Source organism: Pithys albifrons, chromosome 6, assembly GCF_047495875.1.
Source record: "Pithys albifrons albifrons isolate INPA30051 chromosome 6, PitAlb_v1, whole genome shotgun sequence".
NCBI lineage: Eukaryota > Metazoa > Chordata > Aves > Passeriformes > Thamnophilidae > Pithys > Pithys albifrons.
This window is the reverse complement of record NC_092463.1, coordinates 61,295,729-61,322,954: the sequence shown is the minus strand read 5'-3', so window position 1 is coordinate 61,322,954 and position 27,226 is coordinate 61,295,729. Positions and strand designations below refer to the sequence as shown.

Genomic DNA, 27,226 nt, shown 5'->3' with positions numbered 1-27,226 from the left:
AACACTTGATCTGCACAATGCCTTGAATTTTAATGCTGTTGACTTGTCTCAAAGAGGAAATAAAGCAGTGCTGTTCAATCAGCCTTTTGCATGCTGAGAAAAACAAAGAACTTTCATTTTTAAGGCTGTGTTGTGAGTAACAGTTTATTTTTTGTTTCTCTTTCTCCTGACAGATTTACACGGATTGGGCTAATCACTATCTGGCAAAATCTGGTCACAAGAGGTTGATAAAGGATCTGCAGCAAGATGTGACTGATGGAGTCCTGTTGGCTGAAATAATCCAGGTTGTAGGTGAGTGACTTGCAATGTTTGTACCAGGTATCCCTCAGACAACCACTGTCTTTATTTTCTAACTAAACACAGTGTGTGTGTGGGGAATCCATTCAACCACGTGGAATTATGGAGAAAATTTTTCCTTCAGCGACTTTGCTAATTAATTTGGAAAACCCTTGTCTTAAATTATAGTGGAAAAATACCGGCTATTGCTGATAAGATCTCCTGGCACAGCAATATTATTCCTCATGGCTAAATGTTAAAAAAACAGCTCAGGAGGGATTTTTTCTCTGCTGGGATGCTGTTAGCCTTCACTGTCTCTGGTTCTAATACCTTTTGGGTACTGCTCTGAATATAATTCCCGGTAATAGAGGCCTCCCGTGTTGAGCCTCCTGCCTCCACCTGGGTTTGGAAAATCCATAGATACAGCTGGGAAAGGAGGAAGGGTGTAATTTTTATGTGGCAGAAAAAGAAATCTTTCATAACGAGTTTCCAGATGAGGAAAATCCTTTATCATTAGGACAGATCTCAAACGCAGGCTCAGTTATCCAAAGTTCTCTTAGTTTGCACTGATGTTCGGGGATAATGAAAATTCCAAGCGATTTTCTCCATGTAAAGCTTCACATTGTCCATCTTGCCTTGGGCCTGGATCCTTCATTAGTTCCTTCAGAGGCTCATCCATCTGGTCCTTGGGATGCCACAATCCACGTGCATGGGCCAGTGGAGATGGATGGAATCGGAAAGGCTGCTAATGGGAATTAGGACAACTATTGTTAGGAGCAAACTGACAGATTTGAGATGCAAATGAAGCAGCCGGCAGCGAACTAACCCAGCGCATGCATATTTATGTGCATTTGAGATGCTGTAAACGAGCCAGTTCCTTGATGTAAGGTGGGAATCTGCAAGAGCTGTGTTGGGATAACACAGTGTGGCATCTCCCAGTGACTTCACTGGAATGTGTTCAAAAGGGGTTTGTGTCTCGACATTTTCTCTCAGTAGCGTTGCAGAGGTGTGAAAACAGGCCGTGAATTAATGGGCTGTGTGTTGTGTGACACCTGAAAGGAGGTTGTAGCCAGGTGGGGATTGGTCTCTTCTCTCAGGCAGCCAACAGTAGGACATGGGGGCAGGGGCTTAAGCTCTGCCAGGGGAGGTTGAGGTTGGATATCAGGAAGAAATTCTTTCCAGAGAGATTGCTCAGGCATTGGAATGGGCTGCCCAGAGAGGGGGTGGATTCTCCAACCCTGGAGGTTTTTAAGGTGAGACTGGATGTGGCACTGAGTGCCATGATCTGGTAATCAAAGTGGGGTTGGATTAAGGGTTGGACTTGATGATCTCGGAGGTCTCTTCCAACCCAACTGATTCTATGACAGGTATTCGTTTCATCCTGTATGTGTGTCCTGTAACAGGAGAGATTTTGGGGGTCGCAGGAGCAGTTTGATGTTGCTTTCATGCCTGTGTCTTTAACCCTGTCTGTGAGAACACTGTGCAGGGACGCTGCCTCAGAATATTTCAGTGTAGCTGTTGGAGTACTGACTCGTGAAAAACCTTTATGAAATTCAGATTATTCCCTCTAAAAGGCAGAGTTGTTCCTTTGGTAACCTTTGCAGGTTTTTTTTCTGGTCATTTTTGGGGCTGCCTCTTGGCTAACATTTAAGATAAGGTCTGCAAGGTTTCAGGAGTTAAAGTAGAAGGGGAAGGATTTCTTTTTCACAGAATGTTTTCCCATGTGAAAGAGAGGTCGGTTTTAAACGTTTTCAGTTTAATCCTCCGAATTACAGCGAAGAAAAGTAGTTTGTATCTGCTGTGTATGGCCTTAGGCAGCTGCATCTCAGTGGCACAAAGATGGGCAGAGCTTTCCCACCTACAAGCAGCTTCATCTGTAGCCTGGAAAATCCAAGGTTTTTTTCTTTACCTCCATAGTTAGAAAGCAAGAGAGGGTTTTTTTTATGTTATGCTGTGCTGTGTGTAAAAGCAGCCGTGGAGACCCTTCCTCCTTTTTACTCACGTGCCTGGAGTTGATAATAACAATTCAGGTTTAATTATCAGTGATACAGTTTTTCTTGAGTCACCATCTGAGATTTACATCTTTGCCTTTCCAAAGTGAAATGGCTGCATTTCGGAAACAGGAATTTTAAAATTATATAGTCACTAGATAGTTCTTTTACCAAAGCAAATCTAAAGAGGGATGAAACCAAACATCACTGCATTTGGCTTCAGAGATAATGCTCAGACTTCAGAACTGCTAATGATTATATAGAAGCATGATGACAGTTTTTTCTCTTTGCCAGCCAATTAAATGTGTTCACAGCATTCTGGGTTATCTCAGCTCAAAATTCATGAGTCTCTAAAAGAACGTGTAAGTAATGTTTGCCTTAGTAATAAACATAGTAGCTGTATTTAAAATTCATGAATGCACATACACTGGGTCTGACCTGGGCTTTTAGAGGTATCGCTGCCCACGTGTCCCAGACAAGAGAAATTTAGTTGATAGAGATATTGCATGATCCTAAACTGACACGAGATATTCCAAGGTGGGGGCACAGGACTTGGAAAATGGGATTTAATGAATTCATCTTTGTTTCTTAATGACCAAACCTGAGATGGTGTGTAGGGGCTGAGAGACCACTCGGGGGACATACAGTGGATTCAGCTGCAACCTTTCTCAGATGGAGATGTGAACACTTGTCTTAATTACAGTGAAAAAACTGGGGGGAACTGAGCTTGGGTTATAGCTGGTTCTTGAGAATAGCACACAAATCATTTCAGGGTTCAGGACTGAAAGGTGCAACTGAGCCAAACCCAAGATCCTCAGGCAAACATTAACAACCTCAGGGATTTCATTGTTTCACTTGTGTCCTAAAATACACTGTGTATTTTCTGGTTGTATTGTAAACCATGGCCAGGAAGCTTGAAAAGTTCTTTCATGGTTTATGCTTAAAAATAAAAAAAGAAAAAATAATAAAATTATTAGAATTATTGATCATAAATTTCCTAGCTGGATTTCAAACCTGTATTAACTCCACAAGCAAACCAATTGACATGCAAACAAAACAAAGCAAAACCACAAACAAACAAATTTATGTATTTATTTATTTATGTATTTATTTATTTATTTTTGTAGTGCTCACTTTTCCACCCAGCAGTGATTCAGGTTCCAGAGTTTAAATCTTTTTTGTAGTCTAAAGGAATTGCCTGTCACTGTACAAGATGTTGTCAGGCCAGTTGGCTTCTGCCCCAGCTGTCCCTGGGGGCAGGACCCACTGGGAAACCCCACCTGCTTTTTTTTTTGGTGGCTCTGTGTTTGACACATTCACTTTGACTGGACAGCCACAGTCTGAAACCCCTTTATTTTTAGCTGGTGGCAAGTGCTTTGGAAATCGTTGGGTTAAATGTCCTTGGTGTAGTTTTTTTGCTTTATTGCCTCTTTTTTGCTTTTCAGCAAATGAAAAGATTGAAGACATCAATGGCTGTCCAAAAAATAGGTCTCAAATGGTAAGTTACAAAGTGATCTGTTGTTGGTGTGTGTGTGGTTGAGTGACAGTATGTGACTTTTAATAACAGTTTTAATGAATTTTTCACAGCAGTGAGATCAAAGGTAGAATCTGCAGAACATTCATATGACAATTTTTGCCCCACTGTGCTCCACAGTAGCTGAATTAGGCCTTATGATTTATCACATATTTTCAGTCTACATTATTCTTACATTGCTCTTTTATATTTATGAAATATCACATAAACAGGAATACATAAAAATAAAATTTTGTTTCTCTTTGTAGACAGTAGTATTGAAAAAGGAGAATTAGATACTTCAAGTTGGATTAAGAGTTCCTATATCCTGTGAATGGAACAAAATAAATGACCAATACGCACTAAATAAAAATACTTTGAATAGCAAAATACAGGATGCAGCTTGTTGGCAGATAAGAAGTGGGTTTGTGTCTTACTTGTATCTCATATTCAAAATTGGAGAACTAAAAATTAGTACAGGAGAATGAAAAGCATCTAATTCCTCAGGAGTATTTGTGCTGTGAGTATGGCAGAACTTTACTAAGAACACAACCGATAAACTGATTTTTTAAATGCATTCTGGGAGATGAGCATCAAAATGTATAATATTTTAAAGAAGGTTATTGCCTTTTGTATCTTGAGGGGGAAGAATTATTTTACAGTGTAAATTTTAAAATCTCCCTTTTGCATTGGGTACTTGGATACCTGTTCTGTGTGTGAAGTTCTTTTAATGTTTCTCATTTTTATGGCACTGTTCCCAACGGCCTCTCCCTCCACAACTGCATGGGGAGCACAACCACTCACTTAAAGGAAATACTAAAGATTTAAGGAGAGTTTGTCATCTTCAGTCAAAACCCACAGTCTGTTCTGCTCTTGTGTTTTGGCTTTTTGTTGTTTCTTGGAAGTTTTCAGTCTTGTTTGAGCCACGGAGTGAGTGCTCTGGAAAAGGGAAGCCTTCAGAAAGATTTATCACTGCTGCTTCTTGCTGCTTTGAAGAGGTTGGTTGCTATTCCTGCTGTAGCCACAGCAGCTGTCTGGAGTATAAATAATGAGGAAATTTTGACAATTACTATAATTTAATGTTCCACAAGTGTGTCATAGGAACTGAATTTCATTCAGGACTGGAGCCTGTAAACAATTCCAGGACGTTGCCACTGAAAGTCACTCGAAGCCGTTCTCAATGAAGGGAAAGTGGTGCTCTGTTGGACAGTAGGTTCTTATGGAAGCTGGATCAGGTTCTAACCAGAGGCATGCAGGGGGCACATCCTGGGTCAGGCATGCTGAGGAGAGCTGGGAAGATGTCTCTGCTCTGTGCTCCCTGCTCTGAAGTTATTCCAGATGGGACTGGGTTCCCCACTCCCGAGGCACAGTCACATAGCAGGGCATCCCCAGCAGTTTACCATGTGAGAAAGATGAGGGTTGTGCTTATGGGCTGCTTTCAGTAAGTGCACATGCTTACAGAGCTCTTCATGATCTGACAGTGAGGAAGGACACTGGTTTTGCCCAGAGAAGTTGAGGATTCCTCATCCCTGGAAGTGTCCAAGGCCAGGTTGGATGGGGCTTGGAACAACCTGGGCTGGTGGAAGGTGTCCCTGCCCATGGCAGGGAGAGCTGGAAGTAGGTGATTTTTAAGGTCTCTTCCGACTCAAATGCTTCTACCTTTCCATGATTCTATTCTGATTCTACTGAAGCAAGAACCTTTGGCAGGTCTCCTGTGTTCTAGGGCAAATACTTGTTTAGATACAGCAGTCTTCATCCTTTGCCTTGCAGTGCCTTCTCTGCTGGAGGCTTACAAGGTCCTGTGGAGTGTGAGAGCTGCTGTTTGTGCCTGGTAATTCTGGTTCAGAGAGGTAGCAGAGTCAAGGCCACCCTGTCAATTCAGATGCTCAACCAGGTGATGTCCAGTCTAATTTTTTCAAGTGAATCTTTCTGTTACAAGTGTCCATATCCATACTGAAGTGCCTGTAAAGTGAGCACCACAGATGAGATTTGGAGAAAAGCACCATAAATGAAGGCTTAACTTTGCTCATTGTATAGAAACACAGCAGATCCTAGAGGGAAGTTTTCTGCCTTGCCCTTTTCCCCTGGGGACACTTCCCTCATTTGCAGGTTCACAATGCCTTGAGCAGCCCTGGCTGAGCTGAGGTGTGAAGAATCACCTTCTGCCCAGCCAGGTGTCTCAGCTTAGAAAGCTGCACTAAATCTGTGTCTTCCAAGTCTATTAAAGGGAGTGTAGGGGAGAGAAAAAGAGTGTGTTTGCTTCCATGTGGCCCAGGCCTAAGCTGGTGATGCCGAACTTTGGTGAGCTCTCCTCAGAGCCAGATGAGGGCAGATTCTTGCCTTGTTCCCATTGCTGTAGTGCTGGGGAGCATCATGCAGATGGGCCCACACTGAGCCTTGGAGACAGCTTGGGGCTGTCAGGCTCAAAGCCAGTGCTAATAAGCCTTGTCAAGTTAAGTTGAGTACTGCAGAACCATGTGGGGCCGTCAGTGCTTATCCTCGTAGTCCCAGCGCCAAAAATGACATGACAGGGACCACAATGGCTCCATGAAAAATCACTTAGGTGAGAACCCATCCTTCCATCATCATCATCTTGTCTGGGTTGTTCTGCTGAGGGGAGTATCCCTGTGTTCCTTTGCTCCAGATAAGAGTTGGCTGGCTTTTATATAATCTATTAGAGACTGTTCTGTAGCTTGTCCTCTGCATGAGATCCATTTCTGGGTGTTTTTTTCCCAAACCTCTGTATTTTTGCACTGTATTTGTCTAAACAAAAGCCTGCAATTTTGATGATTAGTTCCAGCTGGATGCTGAAAATACTGTGGGTAATACAGGATGTAGTTGTATGGAGCACAGGCTCAGGGACCAAGATTTGGAGACCATTGCTGCATTTGTGTTTTTAAGATAAAACCTGAGAAAACGTTGGCATGGTTCTTGATAACTGGGTGAAGGACAGTAAAACAAGGCCAGTTTCCTCTCCCTCATATTTCTGAAAAGAAGAGTTAGGTCAAAAAACCTGAGTAGAGTTATTGCTGCTAATATTGTTTGGTTATAGAAATACAGAGATCTTTTTCTCTTTTTTTTCCCTTTCTTTTAATTTGCTTCTTGTTTAGGGGGTGAGATTAGAGCTCAGCACTTGGCATCTTGCAGAATCTGGACTGTGTGGGAGGTTCTGGTTACTTCCTGCCCCTCTTAGGTACTGTAGATAATTCTTACTGATGTGGCTGCCTTTGCAAGTGCTGAATGTTACTTTATTATGCAAGGGTTCATATCACTTACATTTGTAAAATGAGGAGGTAAACAAAACACAGAGTGTATGGGGTGTCTGTGCTGTAGAAATCTTGCTCTACAGGGGCTGTGTTCTGTCTGTAAGGAAATATGTTGTGAAAATGCTCACAGGTTTTGAAGGAAGTTTCTCAGAGATATTTTAGCATGGTGTGACAGCTGAGTATTTTATTCTCTTGTGTAATACAGCATGGCCAGGAGGCAGAGAGAGGGAGGTGGTTGTGCTGCGTTTTACATGGAAGTGATAAATCCTGACTCAGGAGGTAATGGTATAGCTCAGATGGTACAAGAAGAGGGAAAGGACAGGATATTTGGAAGGTGAGAGCATTAAAGTGGAGAGTGAGGTGAAGGGAAGAGAGTTGTATCAGCTACACTGGAAGTGACTGGGGAGGGAGACTAGTAAAGTATGGGAAGAGACAAATGAGAAAGTCTTTTTTTTCAAGGTTGAAAATAAAATTAAAAACAGGTGATGGTACTCTAGAAGGACTAGAACATTAAGTGTGAAAGTCTGAGAAGTGGTGGTGTGTTACCCCTGTTACTGAAGCTTCAAGGAGTGGAATGGGAGCAAAGCTGCTGGTGCTGAAAGGAAGAGGATTAGGGAATCTGTGGGTGGACACACCAGACTTTCATCTTTCCCTGCTAAGTCTGTGGAAGTTGTGGGACAGACAAGAATTTGGAGCAACAAGAGAGGCATGTAGGTTTAACAAACACCACAGCACCTCCTATAAATGGATGAGGAAATTACTGTGGTTCCCCTGTGGGTTTGTGCTTGGGCCTTACTACTTTTCAGGATCACTTTGTGTATACAAGTATCTGTTCTCAAATAACAGAAGGGAGGGAGTTTTTTTTTCCGTGTGTTGACAGGATGTTTTTCAAGAATTATCTTTTTCTGGTGCAGATAACAAACTGTAGTAGTAAAGTAATACTGCTCACTCTTCCTGCTGCTGTTTCTTGCAAACAAAGAATCTACTGCAGAATGGGTCAGAGCTGGATTTTTGTCCAAGGGCTCTGTGAAAGTCAAGGTGAAGGCTGTGTTTTCCGTGCAATAACTGCATTATCAAGGAAGCCTTACTTCCAGCTATGGGAATTTGACCATTGTTTTAAAATATGACTGATAACTTGTATTCTGAAAATGTGTAATGTACTTAAAGAACAGTTTGTATGGGAATCCTCCAGCCTGGTGGAAACCCTAGTTTTGAATTGAGCAGTACTGGAATATTATTCAGTTGTTAAAACCAGGTATCCACTTCTCTTCCCAGTGGGACCCTTGCCAGCTCCAGGAATGATTTTTTTTTAATTGGCAGGAGAGCAGGAGATGTTGAAATCTTTATTATTATTTCTGTGTATGGTGTGTGCTACCCATATATTTCTCTGTTCTTTTTTTCAAGTGAGTGCTGGTGTGGTGTGGCCCATCCTTAGAGAGGAGAGCTGGGTTCAAATCAGTGAGTGCTTGGTGGAAAAAATATGAGCTGAAACCATCTGCATCACCCAAGCAGCTATCTATGTGTGTAATATCCACAAAATGAGTGTTCTGTAAAAGTCACTAAAAATAGCTGCTGTATTTAAAAAAAAAAAGAAGTAAATATGCTGAGTTGCTTGTGTTTTCTCAAGGAAAATAATTCTGTCTCTGCTCTTGGAGAGCAGGTGTCCACTTGAAACTGTTCCTCTAAGTGTTTGGAACAATTCATGCACCCAGTGTTGTCCAAATGTTGCCAAAACTAAGTGCAATAACTGCCAGGCTGTCTCTGGAACCTTCACCCCAAGCTGTGGGGCAGACCCAAAGCCAAGGAGGGCTCTGCTGCCAGGGCTTGTGCTGCTATTTCAGGGGAGCAGCTCTGTTGGGAGATCAAAAGCATCCCAAGCATGCTTTTCCTCTGCAAATTCCTAGCACAGGATTTTTGGAAACATATCCCAGGGGTTAAATATAGCCATGTATTTTCAAGGAGTCCTACTCCTGTAGTAAAGGGAACTTTCCCATCTTCTGGTGAGCCTTCCCCCCCTTTGCTGGGGAAGTTTGTGACTTACTGGCAGCATATGTTGAGAAATTCAGTGTGGTTTAGTGTTACAGTGGTGACAAATGGGTGTCCTTTGGCCCTGGTGGTGCAGCTCCTCACAGCTGAAGGTTGGCTGGAGGGCAGGGCATGCCCCAGAGCTGTGCCAGCCTGGGCAGTGACAGGCACTACCTGAACTTCTGCGACTGCCTGTGGAGGGATGTGGCCAAACGCCAACTTTAGCAATGTTGGAAGCTTTTCCTCTGAGCTTCCTGGGTTTCTGCTGGTCATGCAGGAACTGGAGTGTGTTCCTGTGGACAGGGATGATGTGCTGCAGAGGGGATCTGCTGGGTTGCTTGGATTTCTCTGTCCTTCTGCCTCAGTTTATAGAATGACTCATGCTCCAAGGTGAGGTTGGTTTGCCTGTTTCTCTCCCAGACACCCACACTGTTGTTGCTGCCATGCCACCATTTGTGCTTTGTAATCAGCATGACAGGCACAGACAGATCAGTCTAAATAAAACCACAAGCCCCCACACTCACCCCCACCATCATCCCACATAGGAAATAGCAGGATAAATAGAGTTAGACTGGATTGGGAAAGGCTGATAGATACATCTCCCTACCACAGGGCATGGGAGTGTCACTGAACAGGTATTGGTTCATTTCTGCAGGGAAAGACTTCGAAAGCTCTTCTGTGTGAGGGGTGATAAGGCAGGATGTGTGTGCTGTTCTGGTGGATGGGAAACCTCTGGAAACATTGCAGGGGACAGTGTTATGTCATTCCCAGAAGGGAGCACCTTCGTGCTCCCCAACGAGATGCTCTTCAGTCTTTATACAGTGGTGCAAGAACTTGTCTCTGAAACAGTGTCAGGTTCCACAAAGAGCAGCAAAGTCATTTTTATGGGGAAAAAAAATGAAGTGTGTGAGCTTAACTATACAGACAGAATTAGATTCTATTTGATCATTTATTTCACTGTCAAATGGCATTTTGAATGCCTGTGGTTCTACCCCCTGCATGGACTAAATACCTGAAACAGCAAATGCCTTGAGGGCCCGGGGTCCTCCCACAGGTGCACATGGAGATCTCTGTAGTTTTCACTTCTACATTTAGACCTCCACAAAAGACTAAAACCATGATCATTTTATGCCACACCTATTATTGACGTAAAATTATTACATAAATATGCCTTTTATGCAGAACATTGCAAACACAGATGGGTAAAACTGGGAAATCGTGGATGAGAGCCTTCTCTAACCCAGGTGAAAAGGTGAGGTTGATTTGAGGACAGATGAATGCAAAAGTTCTTTTATTATTCCCCTTCAGCTTGGTGATGTAAGAATTAAAGCTTTTGTATGACAATTTCCTCTGGTGCCTGGATGTTTCTTTCTTCTTACAGGCATTGTACTGATAAGCTCTTCACTCTGGAATCCCTGAAACAGATCATAACTGTTACAAAGCATTACACAGCCCAGAGAAATAAACTTTTTGTCTGTGTGTCTCATTGGAAATCTTTGGTTTCCAGCCATTCTTTATAACTGTAACTGTGATAACTGGTTGTTTTAATTGTGAAGGCAATGCATATCCTGAAAATTTTATCTGCTACTTTTTTTGTAGGACTATTTTTGCATATTTAAGCAGGAGTATTGTGCTTGTTCTAAGAAGAGATGTTATCCAGGATCCAGGTGCAAGGAAGGAGGGGGCACACATGTGTCAGTGCCCCTCCAGCCACTGGAGTCAATCCTTTGGGAACAGGTGAAGTTGAGACACAAGTATGTGTGTCAGCCAAGCACAGGGGGAGTGCTGGGCTTGGGAAAGGGCTGTGGCCAGAGCTCCCTTCCCAGGGGTCTTTTTTAGAAACCAACAACTGGCAGTGACCACATTGCAGGAGGTTCTTTCTGTGTGAGTGTGTTGCATTCTGGATTCCTGCTGCAAATTCAAGTTAATGATACACAGACCTTTCAGCACCTGAGCTGGTGTTTGAGGACAGACAACAGTGTGCAGAATCCAGCATTGAGGGGTTTTAGAAGCAGTCCTTCCTTTTAAGCATTTATGCACTTTGAAAAATATTGGTGTATGTAGAAATCAAGGATGTTTTGGGAAGGCATCCATCTTGGCTGGGTATTGATGATAATTTTACATTTAATCATAGCATGACAGAACAATTTGGGTTGGAAGGGACCTTAAAGCTCATCTTGTTCCACCCCCTGCCATGGGCAGGGACACCTTCCACTAGCCCAGGTTACTCCAAGCCCTGTCCACCCTGGCTTTGGGCACTTCCAGGGATGGGCATCCATGGCTTTTCTGGGCAACATGTGCCAGTATCTCAGCATCCTCACAGTGAAGAGTTTTTTCCTAATATGTAATCTCAACCTGCCCTCTTTCAGTTTAAAGCCATTCTCTTTTCTCCCAGTTACACTTCTAAGTCTGGAAATCCCAGATAGAAAAGGGTCTCCCCCGAGCAGCCAGAAGGTGGAAATGAAGCATTAATGGGACTGGCTGCTCTCCTCCTTAGGGGTTTACAGAGCACAGCCAGGACTTCTCCCCATCTTTTCCTGTTTTCAGTTACTCACAAGCAGAAATTTAGTGCCAATAACACAGTTAGTGTGCTAAAATCTAGTCAAGTGTCTCTTGACACCAGCAAAGAGTTTCATGTGTATCCTAAATTAAGGATTCTCCAGAGGCAGGATTCTTTGTTGATACTTGTTTTGCAAAGTTGAGCTTGTTGTTGCTTAATTTATCATAATTTAGAACATTTCAAGATTTCAAATTGCTTACAAATTATCCACTTCACCTTTTTGAGTATGTTTAAGGCCTGATCCTGAGAAGCTAATCCAAAAATAATATTTCCAGGGATATTTTTCCACAAAATGACTTTACTTTTGGTTTTCCCCCTAGGAAAACTTCAGTTTTAAATAAATGAACCTGAAAAGAAAAAAACCCTGAAAGCAAGCTGAATTTCAAGATTAACTAGGAACATTTCCCCCACCCTTTCCATCTGCCTCTTCCCAAGCAGATTAGCTTTGGCAAACCTTGGGAGTCACCCAGGATTGCCTGAATTTATTCCCAGTCCGAGCATGACCTTTGTCATCATTAGAAGTCTTGGCCACTGCGAGTCACAGCTCTCTCTGTGGTGCTTATTGCCCTCATTTCTATTCACATGGACATGTTGGGAGTGAATGTTGAGGTTTTGTCCCATTATTTCCAGAGGAGGAGCTGAAACCCAGGATAGCAGAGGTTTTACCAGGGTCAAAGAGAAGATGAGGTTCAGGCTGGTGCCCAAATTCTCCTTGTCCTTAAAACCCCAAAGTAACACAGTTTTAACAGAAGAGTGAACTCTTCACATACACGTGAGAACAGTGTGCCCACAAGAACAGATTTTTGGTTTTGTGGCTCGATCTGTCCCAACCTGCCTTCAGAATATGGATTAGCTTCAGTTGCCCTCTTGTTCTATCTGTTATTTTTTTTCTAATAGTACCATTGAGTTCTGTCAAAATCCTGAAACTTAATTTCGGGAGGCATTTTTATCCAAACAGTCAGGAGCAGCATATGAACACTTGGAAGGGCATATTATTTTCTTTAAAAAAGAGATATATTTTGGTTGGGATAAATACTAATGGAGATTTATTTTAAACAGAGCATTAAGGGTATTTATATCCTTCTGGGACAAATGGAATTTGCAGTTCTGTCTTGATATTTCCTGTATATAATTATGTTTAGGAAACAGAGCAGATGAGGTATTATTGGAAGGGAGAACCCTCTCTCCCCCATAACTTCTGGATTTTAAGGGTTGTCAGTTTAATGCCTTAAGATTTTAAGGCTCTTTCTAAACTTTAGGATATGAAAATATGATTGTAAAAGCTTTATTCAAAAATACAGGCAAGGAATAGGTTTTGCCTTAAGAAAAAGCTTGTGTTGGGCTCTTTCCTTGTTTCTACATTGTATGTGAAGTCTGCTGGAATGTTGCATAAGGGTTTGTGAGATTTAAAAACTTAGACACGAAATCAATCTTTTTTCTTTTGAAAGTTAGTGTAGTACACATGCCATGGAGCTTCAAGTTAGGTGGAAAGCCCTGGTTTCAATGTAAGTACAGGGAGGTTGTAGTTAAGCTCATAAAATCTGCACATTTATCACATTAAAAGCTGGGAGCAGAGGTCTTGCACCATAACGTGAGAACTTCCCATGGTTTCTGAGTAAAAGAACCTCCAGCATGCTTAATTCTGATTTTTGTTTGAGGAGAACATGTGTCTTTCACAAGGGCAGCACTGGTTACACTTTACCCCGTGTGTTTGCCTTGGCAGAGTTGGACAGGTAGCTTTGGCTGGAGGAAGTTTCCACCTTCAAGTGTTTGTCTGATATAGTCAATGTTCAACATGTATTAGTGCCCACCTGTGAATCTCCATTTACAAGCTACAGGATGGGGATATTTTTGGTGGGGTTTTTTTGTTTGTTTCTGGCATGTCCTGTTCTACTTACACAGGCCAGGACATGTATTTTCTGTTGCACTGGCAAGAATAGAAATGGAAATTGCTGTTACATGACAAACACAAAAACTCGTGTGGGTCTGTTGGCCACTGTAGTCAGAATTGTGTCATTGTCAGACTGCTTTAGAGAATAGAGGAAAATCTGAATCATAGACCTGTGAAAGGCAGAGTGAAATGAGAGTGAAATAGCTGGATTCTGATCCACACAGAGGAATTCAGTGAGGCTGATGAATTTTACCTGTACTCAAGTTTCATGTTGTAGGAGCTGGGAAGGAACAAGGAGTGTGCAGGTCTGGTGGGAATGAACACGGTGATGTGCAGTGATGTCCTTTACAGAAGTACTTAGAAATCAGTAAATACCTGAGACCACTAGCAAGAGGCTGATAGTCTTACTAGTGTAACAGATAAAGTGCTGATGATCTGGTCTTCCCAGTTATCCATGTACCACACTTAGCCATGATGCCTCCTGCCACCACCTTGCCAGGTTATTCATGGTAAGAGGAAGTTTTCAGACATGTCTTTTCGTTGTGTGACTATGAGAATGAGAGTGGTGACACTTTGTATGTTGTGTCTGAACAGAAGTTCCATTCTACAGGGGTTTTTTTTCCTCATAATCTCTGATCACAGGAAAGGAGGAGGAGCCCTGGGACCTGGCAGCCCCTCCGGTCTGGGCTCAGCAGTGCTTGGCTGGCATTTAGGGAGACTTCAGAACAAATACCCATTGTATTTAGTCCCAGGCACTGGGACTGATAACACACTTTGATAGTTGACTACACCTGAAATAGTTTAAATGTGACAATCCAAAGTTGCAAATTCATCTGATGCTTTTGGCCAGGAATTCTGAAAAAGCTCAGTTTTGGACACTCCTGGTCATGTTTCCAAGTGAGATGATCCCTGTGCTTGGCTGTCCTTGGTTTTCCTCATCCTTTTGCCCAGCTTTCCTGTTCTGGGCAGGCAGGAAAATGGGAGCATCCAAGTGCCATCATTCCTGCTTTGCTTCTGCTATGTTAAATGTTGCTGACACAGCAAACGAGCAATCAGAATTGTCAGCCAAAAAACAATTGTAGCTCACAGTGAAAGTGTCCCCTCCCCTTTGGCAAATCTGGTCTTTTCACATCTGCTTAAAGGGTTTAAGCAATATGTGGACTTGGCCAAGGAAGGGGCCTTGGAGTCTTGGTGATGATTTGCTGCAGAATACTGGAATTACAGGGAGGCAACTGTTCTTTGTGTTGGAAGCCACTGTGATGCAGCTCATTAGTTTCTTGCTTCGTATCACAGAATGGTTGGGGTTGGAAGGGACCTTAAAGGCCGTCTCTTCCGCTATTCCAGGTTGCTCCTGCCATGGGTAGGGACACCTTCCACTGTCCCAGGTTGCTCCAAGCCCCATCCAGCCTGGCCTTGGACACTCCCAGGGCCGGGGCAGCCACAGCTTCTCTGGGCAACCTGTGCCAGGGCCTGCCCACCCTCCCAGGGAAGGATTTCCTACCTACTCTTTAGGGGAGATCTATCCAGGATCTTCGCTTCCGTCCCAGCTACACACATCTAAATAGTCTAGCTGTCATACTGCTGCTTCAGAATAGCTTGCTGTCTCCAGCTCTGTATGCACTGGGGGCATCTTTCTCCATAAAGCAGTATTTTCAGGTTATAAGTAGTTAATCCTTGCATTAATACACCATGGGCCAGAGGCAGAATCTGCCCTGGGAGCTTTTACAGGTGAAATTCCTGAAAAGTTCCATTGTTGGAGACTCATCTCTTCAGACCAGTAATCTGATTTCTGAGGCAGCAGGTTCATTCAGCCAAGGTCAGGGTTCTTGACTCAGGCCAGCAGTTGTTCAGTTCTTACCAACACTAAGTTTTAATCATTTCAGTTACAGTCCCACATTTAATGTTTCACTTTCTTCTTGGATTTTCTCGAATTCCTTTCTGTTTTCCTTTTCCATCTGATTTTCCTTCAGAATCAAGTAATTGCTCACATTTCTGCCATTGCTGCCCTGTAATGTTGTTAATATCACAGATACTGTGTAAATGTTAGCATTTGAGTCACTGATGTGTTTATATCCTCTTTTATTCTCTTAGTGAATTCCTTGTGAGTCCAATGCTGGACATCCCCATAGGATCTTATTGTAGTTCTCTACTTTCAGAACATAAAGGGTTTGCTTTTGCATGTCCCTTCTATTCCCACTTTGTTTCATTGTGCCTGATTTTAAATGAAATTAGGGTATTTCCCTGCTTCTGTAATATTTTGATTCTTATAAATCCATGACTGTAATGCACCGTGGATTTGTTTGGGTTTTATTTCTATGTATGTTTTCCCCTGCATTTTGTATTGCCCTATTTTTTCCCCTCATGCTTTTGTCATACCAGTACAGCACCAAGAGCCCTGTTTCTCATGGCTTTTAGCTGGGCATTACAGCTGGTGTGCCAAGGTAGCCTGTCTGACCTTTTATGTGACAGAGAGGTGCAGGTTGCTCAAGCAAATACAGACCTGTGATGAGGAGTCACCCATCAGTCTGGGGGTGCTGTGTCTTCAGTGGCTCAAATGCTCAGTAAAAACTGGAGGGCTGTCCCAGGAAGAAGTAGAATGATTTTAAAGGGAGCTCCTTGAATCTCAGCAGGGTCTGCAATGAGATTAGGAGGTTGGCAAGGACTGCTGTGTAGAACCAAGAATGAGGACATGGATGAGGAACTCAGTATCCAGATGTAAATCTTAATCCTGTGCTCACTCTGTCCTAAAGGAGAGTTTGAGCAAACATGAGGGACGTGGGAAGAGGAGCAAGCAGAGTAGGACTGAAAGAGCTGCTGCAAATCTGGAATGGACATGAGATTGTGCTTATCTTTACACACTAACCTGCTTATTGGGAGAGGAGACATCTCCCCACCACTGTGGGAGGCTGGAAATGTTCTTGGAATGATGCAGCTTGTGAAGTGCAGGTAGTCCAAATGGATTGATGCTTTTCATGTGGTGTTTATTCTTGAAAAGGTGAACTTTGGTTTTCTGGTCAAACCACCTCAATAAAAGAGCTGTGCTGGAAGTTGAGAGGGTGTTGAGTGCTGAGGAAGGAAATGGGTTAAGATTCACTGTGGGATCATATTGAGCTGTGGATAAATGAAGCTTTGAACTGCACCCTGCCCCGAGCTCCAAGGTCTGGGCATTACAGGAAATGTGTTCTTTGGTATCTCCCTGGTTTTTGGAGGGTATTGGTTACTCAAAGTACTTTGTGTACTTTTTAGTGTATCTCAAAGTATAATGAGGGTGATGAAAGTTTTGAGTAATTGTTGAACTCACAGTGTAGCAATGCCAATAACTCTTTCTTCCCCTGTGATAAAAGAAGAAAATGTTTTTATTGTTACAGACAATAAATGAAAGTACCTTGAGAGAAGGCAGGTGGGGGAGGTTTTCTGGCAGCTTCCCTGGTACTTTTTTATTACTTTGAGAAGGACGGGGAGTTCAGGTCAGGTGCTGGGAGCTCAGGCTCTAAAATGGCACCCAGCCCTCACTTGTCTGTTTTTTAGAGGGCAGGAAGGAGCTGACAAGGGAGCTGGGTTTTTCACCTTTCCTTTTGATGTCTCCAAACTTGATGAAATAAAGGTACTTATGTGAGAGCACGTGCAGACTTTGATGTCTGTCTCCTTCCTTATCCATACAGTGGATGCAGTGTTTAGTTGCAACATTTCAGGGATTAATAAATTAATGTTTGAGAGGGGTTTAAACACAGAGACTTAGTCCATCACTTGCTGATTACCGTGATAAAATAAAAAAAATTCTCAATGGTATTACCTGTGTAGCCACACACAAATCATCAGATTTCCCAAAACATTCCTTGCAGCCCCTTAGCTTTTGCATGGAAGTGCTGTGGTCTGGGGTGGGGGCTGCACAGAAGAGCTGAAGTGGAAGCTTGGTGGGAAGCTGAGTGTGAGGCTGCTGTGAGATCTCTGTGATGCTGAGACAGAGTGGAAAGCATCCAACCAACCTGGAGTTCACTGCCTTAGGCAGGATTGGAGTCCATCCCTACCTGGCCCAAATTCCTTTTTCTCTTGGCCCACATCCTGCTGTCGCCTCTCCCAGGGGCAGGATGTGCCCTCAGTGAGTGCCCACGTTGCCTGTGGTTTCTGCCATGCAGGGAATGTCACGAGGAAGCGTTTCTGGGATTCCAGCCGGGGCTTCCAGTTACAGCTTTTATGTTCATCTGTTTGTGTGGCTGGAAACTTTTGCCAGCTGTCAGCTTGGGAGCAAGTGGCAATGTGCCTGCTCCAACAGATGTGTTTATTTTCAGTTTCATGGTTGCTGTACCTGCTGTAGGTTGAGGATCCTGGCCCAGAACATCCTCGACCCTCCAGGAGGGTGTGTGGCCATTGCCTGTTGTGGGTAGAGCATTAACAAACCTTCATCAAGTGCCAACAACAGGAAGCTCTGCCCTGTGGAATAATCCATTATAATCAATGTAATAATCCCATGTAGGACCTCAGAGGGTTTCATGCTGTGGTTCCCACAGAGTGAGCAAAGGGAGCTTTTATGGGATGCACAGACTGAGCGTGTTCAGGTGTGGTGGGAGATGAAAGTAAATAATTATTACAATGCCTTTTCTTTTTGTGTCTCCTTTTTTTTGTTTGCTCTTGAACAGATTGAAAACATAGATGCATGCCTGAGTTTCTTGGCTGCTAAGGGGATTAACATCCAGGGGCTGTCAGCAGAAGGTGAGTGCATTGGTTGTTCAGAATTTCATTTTAAATAAGGAACTTGAATTACTACTTGTAAATGCAACCAGACTATGAAGTGTAAATTAAATTTTTAACAGTCTTTGCTTCTTTTTTCCCCCCATCTCAGCATGAGAGGTAGGTAAAATATGTATCTAATGTCTAATCAGCTGACTTGTAAAAATAATCAATGAGACCAAGTTAGAATTCAATCACTTTGTTTCTTTCTGTTGAAGACCAGAAATTTCTTATCTCTGTTCTGTAATTGGCACATTGATCGGTGCACATTTTACAGATATGAGTGAACTGCTGCTGGTTGTTTGCATTTTGAGAGAGAAATTTATTTCCATATTCTTCAGTTATTCTTACCTGAACAACTATTGCTTTCTCCTCTTTTTTACAGAAAGATTTTTTTCTATAGTTTATTTCCAAGTGCCTGGAACAATACAATCCCAATGTTTTGAACCAAAGCAAAGAAGAAAAAGATATTTTGACCTCTAGTCCCTCTGCTTCTGCAGAGCACCAGATTTTTTTCTGACCCCCAAACATGACTGGGTTTACTCTATTCCTCTTTGCCAGTGTGTATTACCTGCCAGGATGTGTGGGTGCTGGCTCAGAAGCTGTTTAACTATTACCTTATTAAGAGATCAAACAGATTTTTGTCATCCTCAGCACCAGCTTTCACTTGTGTTTTCATTGAAATATGCTGGAAAAGCAGTTGGGTTCAGTAGCTGAATATATTATGGGACATCTCCATCAAAGCTTCACAGAACAAATACATGAATTTGTGGCATCAGGTTGAGGCTTCAAGTTATATTTGGTGGCTGAGCCGCTTCCCAGACCTGGTTTGGAGGAGGATGTTACAGCATCAAACCATGCATGTGCTTTTTCCTGTGTGTTGATGGAATATGTGCCAGATAACCACTGCTGGATGTACCTTGTGGTGAAACCATCATGTACACAGTTTGTACATAGGTACCTACATGTAAAACCCCCATAAAATAGGAAAAAAAATAGAAAATTACTGTAAAATGAAAGCTATTGTTTTTTTTAAGAAAAAAAATCACTAAAAATTACAATTTAAAGTGACATGTTAATTGTTCAGAAAATAGCTTAAAGCATTCCTTGCTGTCCTGCAAATGACATCCTGGTCTGCGAGATCTTACAAGTCACTTTAAAATGTATATTTGAAATGCAATGCCACCAGCTTTGAGGTGGTTTGTAAGGGTGCAAAACAAACTAGCACATAGTTAGCACACATTGTTCTAACCTGAATATACCACAACTAATAGAAGAGGAGGGTGAATGTAAGGGGTATCCTTAAGCAAAACCAAATATTTTCCTCCAAAGAGAAGCTCTCCTATGCTCTGCCTGAGTACTGTGAGCTTTAAATTCCTCGATTGCTCAGTTATAATCAGAAGGATTCTCATGTCAAGAAAAGAAAGTGAGAGGTAAAAACCTTCAAACAGCAGAAAGTTTGTTTATCAGGAAATTATTAAAAAGAAAAGGGAACTGAGTCCTGTAAAAGCCAGTTTTGATCTTGACATGGTAGGTTAATATTGTCAAAATAGCATAAATTTCACATTATTTACCTGTCTTGATACAAGGCAAAATCTGAGCGAAGCAGCAGAGTAGCTGCTGAGGAAACTGGGGGTGTACAGAGTTGGCAGCACAGGTTGCTCACACTGCAAGGGACAGCATGATTAATGCTCGTGGCACTGCTGCCAAGTCACCAGCCAGGCCCAGCAGGGTCCACGTTGTCCCTTGGCTTTGCTGGGTTGGTATTTCTTTCTTTCTTTTGCACTATCTAGGAATTCTTGTATTAAATCACACTGAAGCAAAGAAGGGACTGGGATGTTTGTTGCCAACATTTACTGGCTGCACACTAACACTGAAGGAAGAGAGTGACAATCAGAGAGGGAAGGAACATTTTTTTAATAAAATAAAAGACTTTGAATGCAACAACAAAGTAAATTTCTTTTTTTAGTCACTCCTGAACTGTGCTGAGGAACACAGAATCATTTAAAATGAAGAGTGCCATTACCAAACAAGCCAGTGTTTCTGTGCAAGCTGCCAAGACCTGCTAGGTCAACTGCAAATGACTTTATTTACTTCCCTGGCAGATCCTCATCTGGGAGGAAGGAAAAAGCTGGGATTGCTTCCAAATGGGAATAGTCATCAAGCTCTCCTGGGTTGCTCAAGAACATGTATTTTTCAATAGTGCAGTTTTAGTGTGGAGGCAACTTAATGATTCAAAACTGGAATTTGGATGACTCCTAAATGTTGAAAGAATTTGGGACTTCATGTGTCATATTCTTCCAGCGTTGAAAAATCCTGCTTTGACATGTGTATGCCATTGAGACACAGCCTGTTTTTGTGGAGTTAGGCCGTGGAGATCCCAAGGACCTGCAATACTGATGGTGACCATGCTGTGCTAGAGTCAGGTTCCCTTCCCCAGCAGCATGAAGGCAAAAAGACATTCTTTTATCAAAGGTCTTTAGGTCCTAAAATTTCCTTTTGTAGTTACTAATGAAAACTGTGAAGATGCTGGAAGGCTCTTTCCTCGCTGCAGTTTTTTACTGTCCACTGCTCTGAGCTGTCTCTCCACACAATGCTCTTAAATTTGCCTCCACACTGAGTGAGGTTTCAGACTCCTGGAATTGCAGCTGCCCAGCAAAAGCTTGCTCCCCTTCACACAGTATTTCCTTGCTGCCAAGATTTTGGAGATTGTGGAGGACATAAATGTGTTGTAGAGACCCAAACTGATGTCCTAGATAGCAGCTGCATCTCCTCTGGGTAACAGATTAGCTGGATAATGATCAGCTGAACAAATCGCAGACCCATAAAGCCATGAAAGAAAATCCCCTCTAGTCTGTGGAACAACCACAATTAAAGCTTTTGCCTCTGCAATGACATTCATGCCTCTGTAGGTAAAGGGATTGCAGAGCACACATTGCAGTGCTGCAGTTCCCCTCTTCACAGGGGAGCTGCTCCATCCCTCTGATCATCCTCATGGTTTCCTCTGGATTCGCTGCAGCAGCTCCACGTCATCCTGTGTGTGCTGAGGACCCCAGGGCTGGATGCAGCACTGTAGGTGGGGTCTCACCAGAGCAGACAGAGGGGCAGAATCCCCTCCCTCACTTGCCGCTCACAGTGTTTTGGATGCAGCCTGGGGCTCGCTCGGCTTTCTGGGCTGTGAGTGCACATGGCTTGGTCGTGTGGAGCTTCTTGTCTTCTCTCCTCAGGACTCTCAGGCCATTCTCTGTCCAGCCTTTCTTTACCTTTTCTCTGCCTTGAGTTGATTTTTTTTTTCCCACAAAGTCCTGTGATTTTTGTGAGGTCAGAGGAGGACGTTTGGCAAGTTACAGTGGTGAGAGAAGCAGTGACAGAGGTGAAGATTTCCAAGAGTAGCTTTGTAGGAATTCCTTTGAAAACCAAGTTACAGTTTCCTCTCACGTGTTTGGAGTATTTATTTCCAATATGCAAGACAGTCACTTTTGACTCCACATTTAAAACGGATGGGTGACATCCTTGTCCTTAGAAAGTCAATATGAGTGTTGGAGCCCACCAGGGACTGGAGGGGACTTGAAGCAGGAAGGAGTTGGGACTACACTGATGGGCAGAGTGCAGTGAGGCTGAAGTGCTCTTTGAAATGCTCCTTTTGTACAAAGTGCAGGTTGAAGTGCCAGGAAAATTACCTCAGTCTTAAAGATAAGAGAAACAGGGCTACATCTGGAAGTCTGGTTTGAAATATTTTGCTTCAAATCCAGTGGGAAAGTGGCTGCTCTAACTCATTTAAGGAGTTTTTCTTTTGATTATCAGTTTTTGGTCACCTTAGAAAAGAAGTCAAAAGCAGGTTGCTCTCCTGGTAAATACAACAGAAGACAAGCAGCCATAGAAAGGGAGAACCAGCCTTAGAAAGCCACGGGTTTTAGGTGGGTCGTTGTTATAATTCCCTCTCATTTCACATGGAAATCAGTTTCCAGTTGCTTGTAGCTTTGCTAAGTTTAAATAAGCAGGCCCACGGTAATTTCTTTTATCTTCTGGCCTGTATTTGTGTAGTTGAGCTTCCCAGTGCCTCTGGCTCTGTTTAGTTATGCTTCAACCTGTGATTAAATGCTACTTTCCTTACAAATCCCCTGAGTAATTTGAGTTCTTCACTGGAGATAAGGTGATCTTTTTCAGTGTGTTTTGCTGACTTTTGTATCTGTTTTTCTTTATTGTCTGCTTCCATTCCTGTCCTCCCAGGCTAAGCACAGGTTATGGAGTAGAACCTACAGATTGGAGAAGGAACTGCCTGGTGCTGATGGCAGTGAGAGAAGGCTGAGCTCATGGATGGCACTCATGGGAGCAGGAGTGGGCTGGGAAAAGGGGAGACAAGCAGCATGAACTGGGGCCCTGCTGTTCAGGAGAGACTCAGATTGGCCAAGAAAGCAAAGGAAGAGTGAGAATGTCTGCTGAGGGGCTCTGGGCATGCTAATCCTTTAAACAGGGGAATGAGGAGGCAGCAAAGGGAGAGAACACTGTTGGAGGGGCTAGACTGCAGGGAGGGAAAAATGGATGAGGAAATGGAGTCAAGGAATATCCTGGCTCTGGGTATGATGGTCAGGGCCACTTAGGTCTGGGATTCTCTGAGGGCAGGGACCAACACAAATTTAAGAAAGAAAGTAAATTGTCTTAGTGGTTAGGAAGAAAAAGTAGATTGAGGTTCAGGTAGATAAGGAGGCCAAAGCTGGAAGTTGGTACAGGAAGGAAAGCAACAGTTTTGAGGTGAGCCTGGGATTTGTTGAGTGAAGTGCTTAGGGTTAAGAACAGAAGCTTGTTCGTACAGCAAAGATGAGCAACATGAGCAGAAATGTGGCTGGGAGAGGGAGCAGAGGGTTGCTCACAAACTCAGAGCAACTTTTCAGCCAGAACTGGGAGCAGCAATTGAAATTCTGCTTCTTGCCTTTATGTCTTGCCAATGTCCTTTTCTTCCCATCTTGCACTAACCCACACAGAGGGCTATAAAAACAGAGGGCAGTAGTAAGCTTTACTAGTATGAGTGGTCTGGATAGCACAGGCAAAAGTTCAGCTCTTTGATGTATGTTTTTAATTCACTTCTTTAATTTAGGAAATTAAACATGCTAAATAATTAAATCACAGCACATTAAGGTTGTCTGCAAGACAATTTGCTCTCTGGCATATTAATTATTAACTGCATGGTCTGATAAACCTCTTCATCTTCTTATTTCTGTTTGCTTTTCCATTTTTGCTTTTGGTATTGCATAGAAGAACAGGATGACATTTAGGAATTGAAATGTTTATGCATTCACTGTCAAGCTTTCTTTAGGTATGTTGGGTAGCCATTCCTTATCAGCTTGTGGTGGTATCAAGGTGGTAATTATCAGTTTTAATACAGCCATTTCACCCAATAATCATATTTTCTAGGGCCAAACTTGCATCAGATTTTCTTAGTGGAAATTATTAGTCTGATATTCCAGAAACTGGGTGAGAACTCAGTAGTTTTTTTTTCCTTATGCAAGTTTAGGACTGAGAAATCATTTACTCTGTGATGTTGTTAATACACTTGTTCTTGTGGGGGTTCTGTTTTGGGATTTTTAGTCACTTTAGTTTAAAGGAAAAATTTAAAGGAACGTGGTTTTTAATCACACTGGTGTTACCACAGACTGTGGCAGAAATGTGGGGAAGCGCTCGGTCACCGCAGGGGGAAAATCAGTTATTTATTTGTTGCTGGTGCTCACTGGTAATCAAGTGTAATGCCAATTAGATGTGCAGAAAGAACCTTCTCCTGAAGGGTATCCCAGAGGAGCTCTGCTCAGACAGTGTTCCGGGGGTGCAGGGGAGGAAAAACCCCGGGGGCTGACGAGTGACTTCTGATGGTTGTTTTGCAGAAATCAGGAATGGGAATCTAAAGGCCATCCTGGGCCTTTTCTTCAGCTTGTCCCGCTACAAGCAGCAGCAGCAGCAGCCACAGCACCCTCCGTGCCAACAGGCAGCGTCCCAGTGCCAGGCAGGAGTGCCAGCGCCGCTCCACGCTCCGTGCCAACAGCCAGCACCACAGCACCAGTTCAAAGCACAGCCAGAAATGCAGTCCAGGTGGGGAAATCTCCTCTAAGTTGATTGTTTTGGTTTTTTTTTCCATTGTTTATCTCTTTTTAATTGCTTCTCATTAAAGGTCTTGAAAATCCAAAGAAAAACTCCTTTTTCTTTAGTTCTGCTCTAGAATATTGGAAATGGAATGCCGAGTAGCAATTGACTTCTTGCCTTTGGAAAGCAAAACAGATGTGTTTAAATATGTTCTCAGTGCTGGAAATGTGCAGCCCAATGGGGGTAACATGCCTGCTAGACCAAGCAACCCCAGTATTTTAAAAGGTTGTTTTTCTCACCGTTTCCTTTGCTTCTTTCTACTCACAAAGCATGCACGTTGCTGCCCTTACAGGACAGCTATTTTAGGCATATGAAAACCAACTTCAGTTCTCAGATTACAAGAGTTTCAGTCCCCACTAAGAAGTGGAAGGCTCTGACAGTTGTAAAAGAAATAGAGCTCATAATGCCTGGTGGCAATAAAAATCAAATCTAGGCTGCTTGGTCAAAAAATAACATGCTGCTGGCTTTACATGAAAAATAATGTTCATAATTGGTGTTTGTTGGCACTCCTAGATTGGAGTACACATGAATAGAAAGGCTCTTTGTTTCTTAAATGTCTTTAATAGTAGGAGTGCTCTGTCCAGGTTAGAATAAATGCAGTTTTGGAGGCTGTGCCTTCTGCTGGTCTGACCCTCCCACTGCTCAGACAGGGAGGGCTCAGGGGGGATAAGTGGACAGAATTAACAGCACAGTATTTGCACAACTGCTAAAGTTTGAAGGCTTTTTTTGTTTTCACATATCTCAAATTAAGGTGTACTTGTGTTAACACCTACTGAGGTGAACACTGGCTTAAGTGCTGCTTTAGGAGGGATAGAAAGAGTTGAACTTGAAGCCTTCCAGCTGAGACTGCTCAGAGCTTGTTTGGGTTTTGCTTTTATGTCTTTCTTCATGAGTTGTGCTCATTTGGGTGTAAGCAATAGTAATGCCTGACTGAAAAACACTGTGTTGCTACAACATGTATGAGCTTGTACAGGAAATAATGACCATGAGACAAAGGCGTGCTTGAACACATTTCTGCGACTTTTCTGCCAATAGCAGCAGAGATGCATGGGACCACTTGAACTCTGATATTTTCAGTGTGTTGCGTGGATCAGGCTGGGTTTCAAAGAATGGAAAAATATCTATCCTGAACATCTTAAATGATATGTATTCTTGGTGTATCAAAGCCCAGTGGGTGTAACATGCCTGCTGGACCAAGCATGTCTTAGTATATCAAACTGTGTATCAAATAGTATGGTCAAATTGCTCAGATTCTGCAGAAAATGTGTATAATAAAGGATTGAGAAGGAAAGGAGGAGTAAAGTTGGGGATTGCACGCAGATTTGCATGTTCATTACTCTGTAAAAATTCATTTCAGACTGTTGGAGTTTTGACCTGAAGTCCCACTTGGGCAAGAAGCTTTTTGTTCCTGTGAAATTCATATGAAACTCTTTCCTCCCTAAAGCTGGTTATTAAGTTCAGTGGCTTAAAGAAACCAAACCAACAAACCAAACAGAAGTTTCTTTGTTCAATGTTATCTTCCCCTTTTTCTTTCCTGTCACAGTGCATCTCCCAGGGACTCATCTCAAAGCAAAATCATCCGATTCACTCTTGGTCAGAAAAGGTCTTCTAGGTTAGCACTTCTTCATCTTCTGCAACGCATGAATAATCCCTTTGCAATATTTCTGGGTGCATGTTTAGGGTTCCTGTTGGGAACAGTCTGTAACTAGGTGTTTGCAAGCAGCTGAAATGTGGAAGTTTGAGATGGATTTAATGTTTTTCCTCTTTCCTTTCGAGGTGTGGAATGCATTTTGGCCTGCAAGAAAATCAGTTGGTTTTCTTGTTTTTATGAGCTTTTGCTTTGGAGAACAAAACATGGTTCTGGGAGTTCTCACCCCACTGCATTAATTATATTTTGATCTGCATTATTGAAATCATAGGATCACAGAATGTTTGGGGTTGGAAGTGACCTTAAAGATGGTCTAGTTCCAACCTCTGTCTGAGTTGCACCAGGTCTTAGCCAGTGAGGAGAACATCCCCTGCATGGTGTGAGCCCGGACAGCACCACGTGGGTCTGTCCCATCAGAGCTGAGTGTCTCGCCCTGGGCACGTGTGGGCTCCCTAGAAGTGGTTAAATAAGTATTTCAGTCCAATTTTTTTCCCCAGCATGACTTGCATGCCAGCTCATCTGACCATCTCATCTCAGTGATCATAAGGGTTGCTGTGTTATTAATCATGTTCATTCTACTGCTGTGGGATATTTAAATGCTTTCCTAGAATATAGTTTGACATTGGTAAATGACACTATACTCCTTTTGCTAAGCTTGTGAACTGTGACTTATGATTTTTAATCACTTTGCCTAGATTGTTATTTCTGCTGTAAAATTCAGATTTATTTCCTGCATCTTATTCCTTTTATGATGGTAGTACAGCTCTGCAAAATAACCCCTGTTAAAAAGTGCCATGTTCCCTTTTCATGTTCTCCCTTGATCACAATTATGGCTTGACAGTTCATATTTGCTTGTCAGAGGTACTGAGGAGTAGTAAAGGAAGGTGTTCTCCAAGCTCAGTGCCTTGTCTCCAATAGCAAGAACCTGGAAACATCTCCCTGAACCTGCTTTTTTTTCCTCTTGGATTTCACAGGCACTTCTGTGAATTATCTTGACCTAATACCAAAAGCAGGGGCTTAAAACCAGTCAGTTAAACTACAGAGGGAAAAAATAAGAGAGAGGATAACTACAAGGGTGTTTAACACGTAGGTGTTTTTATTCTTGGTGTGTTTTTACTGGCAGTGACAATACTGACTTGGATGGAAAACTTGTCATTTCTTAAGTGGTCACATGGTTTGAATAGCTTTATTTGTAC

General features: G+C 42.7%; 1 protein-coding gene across 4 annotated transcripts in view; it reads left to right on the top strand.

Moving 5' to 3' along the window:
- The window catches only part of NAV2 (neuron navigator 2), a 390,109-nt gene that overhangs the window by 232,521 nt on the left and 130,362 nt on the right, over positions 1 to 27,226 (top strand). For 2 of the 4 annotated variants that reach the window (XM_071559140.1, XM_071559139.1), the window contains exons 2-6: positions 174 to 291; positions 3,713 to 3,765; positions 18,160 to 18,232; positions 24,127 to 24,331; positions 25,926 to 25,994. In XM_071559140.1, coding sequence (XP_071415241.1) covers positions 174 to 291; positions 3,713 to 3,765; positions 18,160 to 18,232; positions 24,127 to 24,331; positions 25,926 to 25,994 — 518 coding nt within the window. The remainder of the gene's footprint in view (positions 1 to 173; positions 292 to 3,712; positions 3,766 to 18,159; positions 18,233 to 24,126; positions 24,332 to 25,925; positions 25,995 to 27,226) is intronic. The other 2 variants (XM_071559142.1, XM_071559141.1) reach the window with 1 other exon arrangement.